This window comes from Pleurodeles waltl, chromosome 1_1, assembly GCF_031143425.1.
Source record: "Pleurodeles waltl isolate 20211129_DDA chromosome 1_1, aPleWal1.hap1.20221129, whole genome shotgun sequence".
NCBI lineage: Eukaryota > Metazoa > Chordata > Amphibia > Caudata > Salamandridae > Pleurodeles > Pleurodeles waltl.
Genome location: NC_090436.1, coordinates 439,635,011 through 439,649,911, shown reverse-complemented (window position 1 = coordinate 439,649,911; position 14,901 = coordinate 439,635,011). Strand labels below are relative to the sequence as shown.

The following is a 14,901-nucleotide window of genomic DNA, read 5'->3' as shown; positions in this document are numbered from 1 at the left end:
TATTTGAATTGGTACACGTCCTTTGCTTAGTTCACATCTTGTGTTGGATGTCGGTGTCTGTGCAGTGATGTGCTAAGAATGTAGGTTGTGCCCCTGAGGTCCTAGCAGTAGCCAGGGCATTCCTGTGTAAATGATGATTGGGGCAAAACAGCCAGTTGTTGGCTCAAGAATGGACCAGAGCACTCTGCGTTGGCATTATGGATATAGGGGAGTAATGGGTACAGTTTATAGTCGTATTTCTTTGTATATATTTTTTTTTTGTAATCGTGTGGGGGAGGGTGACGTTAGCAAGACATATCAACTTTCATCTAATGACAATTCAAATACTTTCAATGCCACTTGTGTTACTATACTGTTATTGTTTCAGTATATCTGAAAATATAATTATGTAATGTTTGCAGTCTTTTACTTGTTGAAGGAGCGACGGCCAGCACTGGGGCTGTGTAATGAAGGAGGTGGAACCTATAGCACATACTTACAGAGTTTTATCAAATTTGTGTATGTTGGGGCGTGTGGAAGGGAAGCAGTGTTATAACGAAACTCTTCAATTTAAACATTTTGAGTGTAAGAAGCCCTGAAGGTTAGAGGGCGGAGAGCGATGATGGCAGTCAGCAGTGCATGGACATGGTTCATACCCCACTACAAGGATATCATAGTAGATGGAGCTGCAGTCCAATCCGACATATAGTTGTGATGCCAAAGCCCATGATCTGAAATGTTGAAGAATTTTTTCTGTAGTCCACTAGGCTACGGTAAGTTAGGCTGGCTTAGTAGGTCTAAAACCTTCTTTATGTCGTGATCTGGTGTTGGGACTTTCTCTCTTGTACAGGGACTGGGTCTCCCAGTACACATCATTGCAGCTAGATCTTTCTCTAATCTAAAATCCGACTTCACTCCTTTACTGTTATCTCCACAGATGGAGAACCTGGAAACAGATTAGGGTGGGGTTTAGCAAGATAGAACCCCCTCTTCCCCCATTCGGGGACACCTTGTGCAAAGACAGGACCAGCTTCTTCTTCCTTTGCCAAGAATGAAGTAAAGCAGTTTCTCCTCAGAAAATGCTCTCCAGGTGAAATACCCATATTGTGCCTGATGCTTCTCTCTCATTTCCTGTGGAGAAATGTCCGAAATAATATCAATTTCAAAACTTTTGGCTATATGCAAACAATTAAAAAAATAGATAAGCTGCATCCCAGGTGAACATTTGATTCCTTCGAACTGCAAATAAGTACTGCTACCAGCAGCAGCGCACAAATGTTGATGTTGGGGCTCCAGCTTCTTTATTTTGTTCTAAAATCATTTTGTTAGGAAAAAAATAAAGTAACCATAAAAATACCAGCTGTTTCCTTGGTTGCTGGCTCAGACTGGCTCTGCCAGTTACCTACTTCAAGGTAGCTTTTCAAAGGCAGCAGAACTATCTTCATTCTAATGTGTAGATGTACATGTGCACCCCCTTCCCCCCTTAGTTTCCCTATTCATGTGGTTCAGCACAGTTGCTTCTTAGGGCCGAGCGCACAAGCGCTCTGGCCCCTGTTGTAATCTCTCTGTGGGCTTTTAACCACGCCCATCACTTTCATTGGTTTGTGGGCTTGCCCTTCAAAATTCGCTTGACTTCATTAGTGAAAGGCATTCATATGTCATGCCTTTTCCAGTGTTTAGCCCTCCTCGAGCGCACCGGCCAACTAGTGAAAACATAAGAGGCTCTATCTTTTCTGTATTGTTTCGGAACTACTTTTTATTTTTATTTCATACGCAGCGCTATCTCGCTGGGTAGTAATCATGCGCTTTTCATGACTACATGTTTATTTTATTGTTTATCCTAGCCCTCCTTTGCAAATTCAAGGTTTTACACAGCGTGATCATGTTCGTTTTAATTTTATTTTCCCTGTATTTGCTCGTGGGCACTGTCAAAAGATGACAATTAACTTGTTTGAAATGTGCGAAACCTATTGCATTACAAATGCTTGTTTTCTAAGTTACTAGTATGGCTTTACCATTTTGTGCAGTTGTTTTCCACTCTAATTTATAAGAAACCAGGACTCTTATGAATGGAAATTCCCATGCCTAACAATTACCCATTGAAACGTTTTACATCCTGTGTCTGGCTTCAAACTTGCTAAAAGTCTCCACATTCAAGAGACCGGTGGCTGCACAGTTCAAAGAGTCAAACTAGAGAACGCGTTGGATTGTGAAATATGTTAGCTGCAATTTGTTTCACCCGTGATGCTCTAGGTTAGGCAGCTATGATACTTTATTGGTTACACTGTATTTTGACGTGTAGAATTTGCTTAATATGTATGTAGAGCATATAGCGAGAGATTATGTTTGTGGAAAATTGCATGTCAGAGAACATAAGTGTACATCAAAAGGCCTTTAACTTAAAGAGGTAGTTATTCCATTAAATTATTTTGAGATCTGTTGCTAAACGGAGAGAAAATGAACTAAGTGTATTAGAAATCTGTCATATGGCTGTGAAGCCCTCGAGAAGAACGCTGCTGGCGAGGTCACATGTCAGTGCCACAGGTTAGTATCATCAGAGAGTTAATGTGGCAGCTATAGAGCTATGTGAGGGTCAGTGGTTTGTAGTTTATTTAAAATAGCTCAATGGGTTCACAAGCCTTTGTTGTAGCGATCCGTCTGTTACTGGCAGCGTCGTAAGTTATGAGCAATGTAAAACGACCGAGTTAGTAAGGTCTCAGTTAAAAAAAAAAAAAATCTCCATTTATCCTGAGCGGGGTGGATTTAAATGGCAGGAGTTTTTTTAGCTGCAACTTTCATGACTAAAAAGTTGATAAGGTGGTTTCTAAAGGGTAGTATTAATAACTCGTTATGTGGTTAAGAAATCGGTAGTGTGTATCATATTCTATATAACTGATTATTATTAGTGTACATCGCATACAGAGGTCCACATATCATATTTCGACCTGGAGCCTGAGAAACTTCTAGCAAGGTTACACTGAAGTCATTTTATTGTTTCTCTGCTTGGTGTGGAGTCAGTTAATGTCCCAGCTGTGCTGCATTTGCCCGTCAAATGTTCTCAGCTATATAATAACTTCCACAGACGGAATTACTTGATCCTTGATGTGAGGCATTATGTGCTGGAAAAGCCCCTCTACTGAGCTTGCTCTTCACATCGTAGCACACTGAATGTGCCTTGCCACGACCGTGGGTGTCAATTCATCAAAATGATAGGGGTAGCGGAAGTGATATCACTTGGCGTTTGATCACCTAGATGACGTCACAGGAAGTGACTGCAAGACCTCTGATTTAGTGGCATCCCAGGAAGAGAGAGATACAACCTTTGATCCCACCAGAAGTGACCGACATTACATGGACTTTGGCCTAGAGCAATCCTAGAAAGCGAGGCAATTGAACTTTGGCAAGTTACATCTTACAAAGGTTTTTTGGAAAATCACAACCAGATACAAATTAAATACTCTATAAGAAACACATGTTACAATTCTATTGATAATTTTCACACATTGCCTGTCTCGGACAGTATCTTCATATGCAGAAGTGAGATAACATCCCATCTATTAAGAAATGTTTAGCGTACAACAATGAAGAACATGTTGACGAAAGTGAAATCAATAAAATAAATCTTAGTTTTTTCACTCTTCCTTTTTTGCTATCTTTTATATATCTCCCCTGGTCCCAATTCCTACACTGCTGAATATTCTTATCTACCCTCACCGTTTACTCCTACTTACTTTTTTCTCTATCGGCACAGCTTTCCAAACCCTAGATTTCTCTTCTTCAACCTCACTTTTTCTTCCGTACCTTTTCCCTCACATCTAACCTTCATTCTCTCTATTACTGTTTCTCTTCAATCCTCCCCAGCTGATTCTCACACCCTCTTAATATACTGAATACTCCAAGATTTCTCCACCTATCACTCCTTTCATCTTCCCCTCTGTGTTGTTCTTTCCTTGGCACACCTCCGTCCCGGTCAACCGCTCTCTGTTCCCAACCTCCAGTAATCCTCAGTAGTTCGCCTTTTGTAAACGTCCATCTCTGCCCCCACTCTCGTCCTCACCTTCCTCAAACTCCAAATGTTCCCAACTTTAGCTTTCCTTCTGCCCACACATTTTTTTTGTACCCAAACTACACTTCTCTCTTGCTTATCCTTTGACCAATTCCCAATGATCCGGAACCACCCACCTTAGAATCACCAAAACAGCTATTTTGCCCTCTTCCCCTGTCACATGTCTTGTATCACTTTCATCCACTCTCACACCTTCCACTCCCACTCTCACTTTTCTGCTATTCCACAGCCACCATTTAATTTGCTTAGCAGGGCGATTGATTTTTTTTAACTGGTAAATAAGATTCCTAAACCGTTACCACTGACAAAACACTTTAAAAAAAGTTAGAAGGTGCAGAACAAACAAGGATAAAATGGCAGAGGACATGCCATTTTAAACATGTAAGGTACATAGTTTCATGTGCTGCCACAGTGCCAGGCCCAACATGGCCAGCAAATAACAGTGACACAAAGCTAGATTTAGAAGCTCTTGGCCCTTTCAAAAAAACATTACTTAAACAAATGGCCGGTATTTTTTTTTTCTTTTTTTTTTTTCTGGGAAAGGTGGCCATCCTACATGGATCCGTAGGCCCTGGAAGGCAGACAGCTTGTTTGCTTACCAAGTAGCAATTTGCGATAACTCAAATTGGCCCTTTTCAAATGTGAAACTCGTTCATTACTTCCAAGTCACTCGTTCTCATCCCAGTTAATACACATGAGGGGATTACACCTCATGATATGCTGAAAATGAAAGCCCGCTGACCCAGCTGGGCACTATAAAGAAGCTTACATATCGGCATCCTCCTGTTTTTTTCACTTTCTTCTACTGAGATGAAAACTTCAGAAGTTGCTGAGGGTCTTGGATCAGGTCTTCATTATTAGGTCGAGCGCACAAGTGCTCTGGCCAGTTGTAATCTATCTGTGGGCTTTTAGCCACGCCCGTCACGATCACTCGTTCGTGGGCTTGCCTTTCAAAAATCCTGTGTTATTGGTAAATATTTTACGTTTGTCCCTACTTGGGGCAGTTTTGTTACTGCCTTGGACACCGACCTTGTTACATGAATAATTGCACATTTGCCGTTACGTTTGACTGCGAGAGAACTTATTTTTCCTTTTGTCTCTCTCCTTTGCACTCATGCTGATGGTCGCCGTGGCGCTCTGAATTGACTTGCTTATGTCAACTGTTCTAGTTTTCATTTTCAATTTATGTGGCAAGATAAGTCCAGTTAGGAGTTTACAATGCTAATAACTCTAACTCAAGCAAACACAAGACACATTACATTGCAAATGCTTATTGTCAATTGCTGCCGTTAGCTGCATGTATATTCCGACACCTAAGCTGATCCTTTTACTACAGTAGAACCTAAGATGACTTGGCAGCAGGCAGGCGCAGGGCCTGTGCCGTGAGAGTAAGATGCTCTCTAGCAATTGGTGCCGGTACTAGAGGGCACAATACTGTTCATTTAGTGAAGGACAGAGCTAAACCAGGATCCACACTAATGCGTTAGTGGAACAAACACACATCATACCAATCTTGGCATGTTATCCATATAGAATCTGCTTTCTTGTTAGTTTATTACATCATTATCACATAACTAGGACAATCAATAGACTGTCGTCACCATTGGCATACCTGGCATTGTTATTCTGTGTGCACTGTATACTTCCTGTTCAGAAGTGCTTCCTGCCTGCCTTGAAGTGTAGTGAGCTCACTGACCGAGCAGTACCCATGTATGCCACTCTGCCACTACATTGGCACACCTGACTAAAGCCAGGGGCTAGAGATCCTGAGCCCATCTGCTTAGTCATGAGCTTATTTGATCCAGTTGTCAGAGGCAGTTTCCACACAAATGTTCATATTATATATCCCATCTTATGTCTTAAATTGTATGGACTACTAATTTGCCCAGTACAAATTGTATTCTTAAATTCTCCTGTGTGGTACCTATCCATAGAGACGTAAATTATTTCATATTGCAGCTTCATCACTTGAAGTACGCTCAGTTTCTTGAACACAAAGTACAGCCAATGCGAAGTACTTCGATTGTCTAAAACTTGCAGTACAGCCCACAGGTTTTGCAGAAAAAGCACGTTTTTTTCAGGGAATTCAATTGACTGTAGCCACATTCAAATTGTACAGTGATTATTCATATTCGTTTTTATTAAATCAACTTGTTCATGGCATTTGATAAACAATTAATATTTTGACGTATTTAACACATCTAATAAAATGAAACCTATTTCACCCATAAGTATTGTTCAGCGCCCATGATATCTGCGTGTTGTGCAATGGCACACAATGACAATTCGTTACGGGTTTTAAGACCTACAGAGTGATATATAGTTTGGATATTTGTGTACAGGGTGCTCCTGAGGAATACTATTTTGTACTTCTAATCGAGTCATACTAGTGGTTATGTGATGTCTGTGGTGCACCATTTACACACAACTCATTACTCAACTAACCCCTGTATTCCAACTGGCTAGTCTAACTGTATTTCCTTTAAGGCTTCTGAAACTGTGAAAGGATACGGTTACGAATGTCCTGTGTCATCCCTGCCTTTTCCAGTGTTCAATCACTTGGTATCTCCTCAGTATTACTATATGGTTAGTCTGTAGATAAGTGCTTTTGTTTGTAACGTTTAACTGTAGAGATTTAAGATGCTTTCAAGGGTGTGTGGATCTAACGCAACAACTAATTTCAAATTTGATTTGTACAAAAAGAGATAAACAAAAGCTTAAGTTAAAATGAATAAGTTGTGTAAGGGTGGAGAAAAGCTCCATTATGAACTTAGCACTAATGTTTAAGGGCTTCACCATTAAAGTAATAAAGACCCTAAATAACAATATAAAGTATTTATCGCTACCGCATGCTACCTAACTAGATATTTACTTGGTCTGTGAGCTTTGTTGTAAAGTCAGATAAAACTAATATTTAGGCACATCCGCTCCTGTTCCCAGCAACTAGATATTATTTACCTCTTTGTTTTGCAGGTACACCAGGTGTTGGAAAAACCACTCTCGGTAAAGAATTGGCAGAACGTACAGGACTAACATACATCAGTGTGAGCGATCTTGCAAAAGAAGGTACGTCGAACCAGGACTGCTTCTTTGCAAACACTTTCTTTTCCTATCATTGCCCTTGTTATCTTCACCTACACTTTTGATCTTGATGAAATGTGAAAACGGCCATCTAATGTGAGCCTGGCTGAGGAAATGAGTCAATTCTCAACTTAAACAGGACATCAGTGGAGCCCGGGTGATCGACTACATAGAGTTGTGCTGTAGGTTCTTGTCTCGAAGATGGAAAGGATGACCTAAATATTTAGAGAGACACTTGCCACCTCGAACGCCATAGATCGGCTTTGACAATAACTTTTTTTCAATAAATGTGTTCTGCACCTTATTGTGAGTTCTTGGTGCAACAGTCTTCCAGAGAAATGCTCTAATTTCGGGTAATTATGTCGTTAAGGGTAGATGGGTGAGTTAAAGGTGCAACAACGTATTTGCTTGGTGTGGATTTTTTTTTAAAATTCATTTGACATGTTAGCAAGCTTGCACTGGGAAGACTGAATTTCTTTGAACACATTGTCCTGTGGCTGAAACCTTTAAGAAGGATTTTATGTGATATTTCTTTGTTCAAAATGTACCAATAGACAGCGTTACATTTTTAAGTTTGTGTGGGAATCTAAGTATATCTATTTTTTTGTATTTTTTTTTTAAATTAAAATTGATGTTTAGTTAAAATTGTGTTTGGTAGGAGTGGCTATGATTGTTCCCACCTCTGTATTTGTTGGCAGGGTGAGTAGCTTAGGAGAAGGAGGTAACAGAAATGTAAATGTTAGGTTTTGTGGTAGATGGCTGTTTGGAGGTGATGGCAGCAGTCTTGTAAAATGCTTGGAGTTCTTAAGACTGCGGCTATTGGCAACCTGTGTTTGGTGGAGGCTGTAGACGAGTACTTGTGGGCAAGGCAATAAGCAGACATGTCAATGCTGGTAGTTCGTTGGAACTTAACTTTGCTTGTAGCATCTTGGTGGGGTGTTTAGTTCTATTTGTATTTTTGTTGGAAGATTCCTGATTTGTAATTACGTGGTAGTAGTTGTTTTACTGCTTGTTTCTTTTTGGAAGAGCTGTTCACATCAATACTTCTACGTACTGCTCCCTGGGCTGGGAGGAAAGTGCATTTGGCAAGGTGCAGTGTTCATGGTAGATAATTACATAGGTATGGAAACTTGGAAGTCAGTCATGCTTGAAATCATAATGGCCTTTATCTTTTGCAGGTGAATTATATGAAGGTTACGATGAAGAATATGATTGCCCCGTTCTAGATGAAGACAGAGTGAGTACTTCTTCTAAACAAATATTCATTCTGATTTTGTTTGTTTGATATTTATATTATTATAATAATACCGTTTTCATTCTTTTTCTGCCTTTTTTACAGGTGATTGATGAACTCGAAGACAGGATGTCTACAGGGGGAATGATAGTTGATTATCATGGCTGTGATTTCTTTCCAGAGCGGTGGTTTCAGATAGTATTTGTGCTCCGCACTGACAATACTGTGCTGTATGAGAGATTGGAGAGCAGGTAGGAACTGGTGCACTGTAAATTGTGCATGATGGTTATAATATCAAAATTAAGAATGCTTAAAGCTCTGATTTCTTATAGTCTCTGCCTTCTGTATGAAATGTTTGAATCATGGCCAGGATACAAGACTTTCCTGTGAGAGAGATAGGGCGCACTTGTGGCAGTGCAATGGAATAACCTTTCAGTGGAAGTGCTGATGTTTATTTGCAATATACCTTTCCAACGTTCTACGGTTTTTAAAATATTGATGATAACCTGTATCACAAAAGGGTTCATAGCAATGGTGCAGTGCACATGTGCATTTTATTATTCTCTGTGCACAGCAGACGTTTGCTCACTTCTCAAATTAGTAGACTAGAAAACTTCAGTAGGGTTGTCCCTGATTCCCACAGTTTTATTATTGTTGTTTAATAAATGTGCAGAAACACGGTGAGAGTCTGTTTTTGCTTATTAATTGGACCACTACAACAGCATGGCTTTGGAACAATGGCCCGATCCAATAGACCTTCATCTCAGTGATGTGGAGGAAGGGCTCAAAATATTGCCTATTGATTTCCAAAATTGACACATACTGATGTGAAGCGCACCTTGTTCTGGAAACCGTGCATGATCTTACTGTATGCTATAATACTACAACATATGGGGTCCGGGATGATATCTGTAACCTACACACATGCTCTTGATAGTCTGCATCCAATGGTGCTCAAGAATTGGACCCATGTCCCTCATCCCATCTTGCACACATGCAGATTTAATGGTAACGTGTATTAGGTTAGGCTTTTCACAAATAATTAATTTTCCAGTGTCTGCAATTTGGCGTGACTATTAGTTGAAGGGTCCACAAGCCTTACTTGAATACCTGAAATCGATTTTTAATTTGCATTATGGACAGAGTAGTAATAACCCTGCTCTTTGTAATGAAGAAATTCTTATTCAGGCCAATGCTTTATCTTTGCTAACCAAGACCTTGCTTGACAACTAATTACACAATTCTAGACTTTTTAACGTCCCTCAAGTATGTTGCTAGTTCAGATTCATGTGTTCCATCATTTTGAGTCATGTACCATTATCATTCAGCCTATCTCCTATGCCTACTTGCATGGTGAAATCTTTACAAGAAGTATAGGCTTTTGGCAGTGCTTAATTTGTACAAGAGTACGTGCCAGTGCCCTTCTCGTGAGGCTACTGCAGCCTGCACCACTCATTGCCTCTGTTGGCTCTGCCAGTGACCGTATCAACACAACTAACCATCACACTCCTACAAGTGTGACAATGAAGACTTTTCCAGGCCACACAAGCCTACAAAAATAGTGTGAGCAGCAATTATTCATCGTTTTCAATGCATATTGACTTAATAAACACTGTTGCTCTGCTCCTCTCAAAACTAGAAAGTCAGCAACACCATGTGGTGGACTGTCACTAGAGCCAGTGCTGACAATTAGGTGCCGGTGCTCAGCACCGGAAACCACCAGCTAAAATTAAGCACTGGATGTTGGAAAGTGGACTATTGGTACGGGCCGATAAGTACCTACACCTAGGATAAGCCACTAACTCCCAGTTAGGTCTCAATAAACTAAACCCAGCTCAACCCTTGGTAGCTTGGCAGCAAGCAAAAAAGGCTCAACTTAGGATCCAAAGTTTGTAAAGTATTCAAGTATCACAAAATAGAAATAAAATACAGGAAACGTTTTAAAAATCCCAAACCAATTTATAAAAATAGGAAGTATTTAATTTGACATCAAAACAAATATTAACGGATAAGGGGAACCGGAACTATGAATTTTTAAAGAATTAATGTTTTTTGTAGTGCTAAGAAACTAAGATTGCCACTCGGGAAATCTGGTCGCACCTCGACCGGGGCAAAGTCAAAGTTTAAGGCCAACCGTGATGGAGCCCTGTTCCGCTACAGCAAGCGAGAAGCCTCGGTCAAAAGTTTACCTTTGGACTTGGGGCCATATGTACCAACACAGTTTCCCATAGACACAGAATGGGCAAAACCCTTTGATACATCTAGTCCTTAGTCTTTTTCTTGAAGATTTTCTTCAGCGGGATGAAGTCACTATTCCGATCTGACCTCCCTGGAGCCCTCTTTGGATACGCGTCGCAGGAGACATCGGTGAAGAATTCTACCTTCGGACTGAGGCGATTTTTCAGGATGGAAATGTTTGTCCGGGCCAAAGATGAATCTTGATCTGACTTCTCTGGAGTCCTTCTCGGAAACACTGTGTGGGAAGTCCAAGTCAACTTTTTACGCTTGGACTTTGTCACTTTTTTGGACGACCCTCCACAGCAAGCCGATTTCGAGTCAATGTCATCTGATTGCCTTTCCAGGAGCCTCTGGTGAAATCCTGGAAGACTGGGGCCATTTTCACATTTCTTAGTTGGTCCATGAGGGCTAGGACTCCAACTATCAGAATGCACCTGGCTCAAACTTCAAAATGACTGCTAGCCACTGGTCAGTTCCTTCCTTCAGATTTTGACGCAGGGGACTCTGGTTGTTTTTCACCTGTAGCAAGCAGGGAATCCCTTCTTGAACCATTTGAAGACAGGCAACGTCCTTTTAGTGGTGTAGCCCAAGTGTACAGCTGGTGCAGTCCGTCAGAGTGCAGTGTCCAGATACAGGTCAGGGGTCCAGCAGGGCAGTTCTTTTTCTGTTCCTTGTAGGGATCTGAGGTGTGGGTGCGGCTCTGCCAAATTTATCCTTGCTCCTGGGGTGAAAGCAGGGGGTGGAGGGGAGGAGGGCAACTGTCCATTCACAGGCAGTCCACTACCCTCCTGGATGACCACTTCCTGTGAAGTGTGGCAAAAATCAATCCCAGGGACCAACATTCCTTAGAAATCCAAAATGGCAGAAACTGAATTTTGGAGGTTTGGTCTAGCTGAGCCGACCCACTGGTGTGGCTAAAAAAACCTTCACACTCCCCTCTCCTGCCTGCTCCTAATCTAATCAAGAAGGCACCTGGTTGTCTGGGTTTGCAGGAAATGGGGGAGGTCCTGAGCTGCTCCAAATGCCCTGCCCTCCTTTGAAGACCAGTTTGGCTGCTCTTTCCCACCCCACCCTGTTTCACCATCTGTTGAGGCAGATCTCCTCCCCCCAGGCACATCCTTTGTGTCCATTCCAGACCACTTACACCTCGTCAAGGCAACCTGGCCAGGCTGCCAGAGGCTGGCCTATCAGAGAAGGGCACTACAGAGCTGAAACTGGTAACTTTTAGGAAGAGTTCTAAAACTCTTTTCCTGAACTAGTTATATTAAATCCAACCATGGCAAGCTGTTGCATTTATTAGAACAACCAGTTTGAGACCAAACTTGCCATATCTAGCTCCTTTGGAGACTTTATTAATTAAAATAAAGTCTCCCCATTTTAGCCCATGGAGCCTATTCATTACAATGAGGGAAAACACATTTGACTATTTTTCCTCACCAGGGCTTATAAAACATATTTTATAAGGTCCCTGCTTATAGTTATGTTGCACCTAGGGCACACATTAGGGGTGAACTATGTAAAAAGAAGGTAGTTTAAGACTTTGGAAGTACTTATAATTACAAAGTCGACTTTGCATGCAACTTTAATTTAAAAGCATCCAGCAAGGCAGGCCTGCCTTTAAATTACACTAGACACCTCAGCAGTGCAGCTATGGCTGCACTACCTATGCTGGGGTCCCTAAACCTATATGCCCTACCATACACTAGTGTCCTACAGGTAGGTTGACATAGCCAATTATAATTAGTCTAATTTGCACACTCGTTCTACACAGAGCACAGGCCCTGGGACTTGTTAGCAGTAGCCAGGGCACCATCATAGTCGGGAAAACACCAGCAAAAAGTGAAAAACGGGGGGCAAAAAGTTAGGGGGCTTCTGCAATCAGCCAAGTTTTCTCACATACGCCTTGAGATCATTGTGGTCCATAATTTCCAAAAGGAGCTTGGCAATTTTACTAAGGTGCTGTGAAGACTGAATTAACCACAGCCTTGATCAGAAGGATGAGTCCACATTGGGTACAATGCCAAGAATGCTTACCCCATATTTGAGGGTGGCTTTTAACTGTAGAGGGGCAGCTCTGCAGGTTCTAGGTGTGGCTGCTATTGCATGATAATAAAATGTCTGTAAAGTACGAGTTCGGATTGGGCAGTTAGAAACCCTGGTATCTCAACGTCAAGACTACTTGACTAGATGCTTTTGACTCTTCACTAGTGTTTAGGGAACTGTGGATTTCCCTCAGAACTCCAATCACTGCTACTACCTGTTGCTTTCAGGAGAATTTGTAATAACCGGCCGGATTCAGGTAGTGACTTCCTTTATTCAAAAGTGAAACTTAATTACATACACATCATTACTTCCAATGTTCCATGGTAACTCTCATTTGCATTATGAATAAGATCAAGTTACTGATTTACTCTGACAGTCCTGGTGAATGTTGAAGCATAGAAGGTCTGATGTTTCCTTTGTAGGTCCAGGAGGGGATGACCCATTCCATTTTTTCAATATGTCCACATAAGATGCATTTGTATAAGGGAAACTCATTTAAATAGTGCTATTCCTTGGGGGTGGGGGCTGACTCTAGATTCTCTTAGCAAACAGAATGATGTAGCCTAAGCTGAGCCAACAATTGAGAATGGAAAGGAGTATACTTCATTGGAATATGGCCCTTGTAGGACACATCTGACTCATTTAACAGACACTATAGGTTTCTGTCAGATAGTTCACAGGCATTTTTGATGGATCCCTGGCTTTGGCTGAGAATTTGAGCTGAGGAGTTCTGGGATGCACAGCAGACTGCGAGCCACATTGCAAACACCCCCAATTTTTTAAAAAAAAGTTACTCTTTACTGAAGTACAGATGTCCTGAAACGTGTGCCTAGAGATACTCAGCACTGACTATGCCAACAATTGTGAATAGTAGACCCTCGCCTAAGGAGAGTGTTATAATACACTGCATTTACCACAATGCATCTGGGCAAATTGTGTGGTGGTGTGCCGGGTAGTGTCCTCCATCTTTCTTTTCATGGATGGCCCTTGTAAAACACAACTGTCTCAGAGTCCCTAGGTTTCTATTGTCATAGCGTTCACTGACAGTTTTGATACATCACTGAACATGTATGAATTGAGAGGTGGCAGTTCCACGTTTTTATGCGAAATACCTTTTATTATCCTGTTAGCTTTCCTCTTCTGACTGATGTATGGTTAGCACTTTTAAGAAAAATTTAAAAGCTAACCTGGATGTAGCGACTCTAGATTAATTATTTTTATCCCAAGTGCAAATAAAAGAAAATCTGAAACTCATTTACTTTAAGTATTTTTCACTGTGCCAAATGAGAAACTGATACATTGTTTGTGATGGCAAATAAATCTCTTCGCTATATGGTTCATTCTATGTTAAGTTTGGAGCATGAGTTAATAAAAATTCGCAGTCTGAAAGGGTTATATCAGTTCAAGCATTTTTTTTTTTTGCTTCTCTGCTCTGGGGGCTTTGATCGTACAGGCAATTTTAAATGGACAATTCAAGCTTGTCAGCCATAGACAACTCAGAGTAGGAACTTGTTACCATAGCAGTTTATTTTACAATACAAGTAAAATAAATGAATAGATCAGCCAAGATCCGGTATAAGGAAGTGCCTTTTTTTGTGTGTTCACACCCACATTTTTGGACTGATGCTGCTGGTTTTTCAGTTCTGAGAGTGCACCGAGGCCTGCTAACCAGGCCTCGGTACCAGTGTTCTGACCCTATACAAATGACATGTCGATTTTGATGCACTCCTTTGGCAAGGACTGACTTTCTGATAAGTCCCCTAGTATATCGAACCTAGGTCATGGAAGGCTATGTGCCCACTCAGGGTGGCAGCAATACTTGTGCCACAGTTCAAAATGGCCCACAACATGCCACTGCAGACTGGAAGGTAGTGTTTTCACTGCCATTTCAACTTTGCCATTCACTCCAATGGCTATGCCACTCTATTCCTTAACACTATTTTTAAGTTTCCCCCAAAGGAAGGCCTATTAAGTGTGTTTTTTTTTTTTTTAAAGTGAGATGTACATTTTTCATATGTCTTAACAGTAACACTTTCAACTTGTCGTTTTGCTGTTGATAAAGTTAATAGCCCTATTGGCTGACACTGTACCCGGTTGGCATCCCAACCCAGCTAAATCCTGAATGGAACTACCTAACAAGGGCCTGTAAGGTATCCTATTAATCGTATCATTAAACCCAACCTGATGCCCTTGTTGAATATTAATGCTCTATTAAAAGTAAGCAACTTTTAGGATGTTGTCACTGACTGTGCTGCAGACA

General features: G+C 41.2%; 1 protein-coding gene across 1 annotated transcript in view; it reads left to right on the top strand.

The window, feature by feature from the left end:
• The window catches only part of AK6 (adenylate kinase 6), a 35,093-nt gene that overhangs the window by 1,729 nt on the left and 18,463 nt on the right, over nucleotides 1-14,901 (top strand). The window contains exons 2-4 of the mRNA XM_069224420.1: nucleotides 7,019-7,111; nucleotides 8,305-8,363; nucleotides 8,466-8,611. Coding sequence (XP_069080521.1) covers nucleotides 7,019-7,111; nucleotides 8,305-8,363; nucleotides 8,466-8,611 — 298 coding nt within the window. The remainder of the gene's footprint in view (nucleotides 1-7,018; nucleotides 7,112-8,304; nucleotides 8,364-8,465; nucleotides 8,612-14,901) is intronic.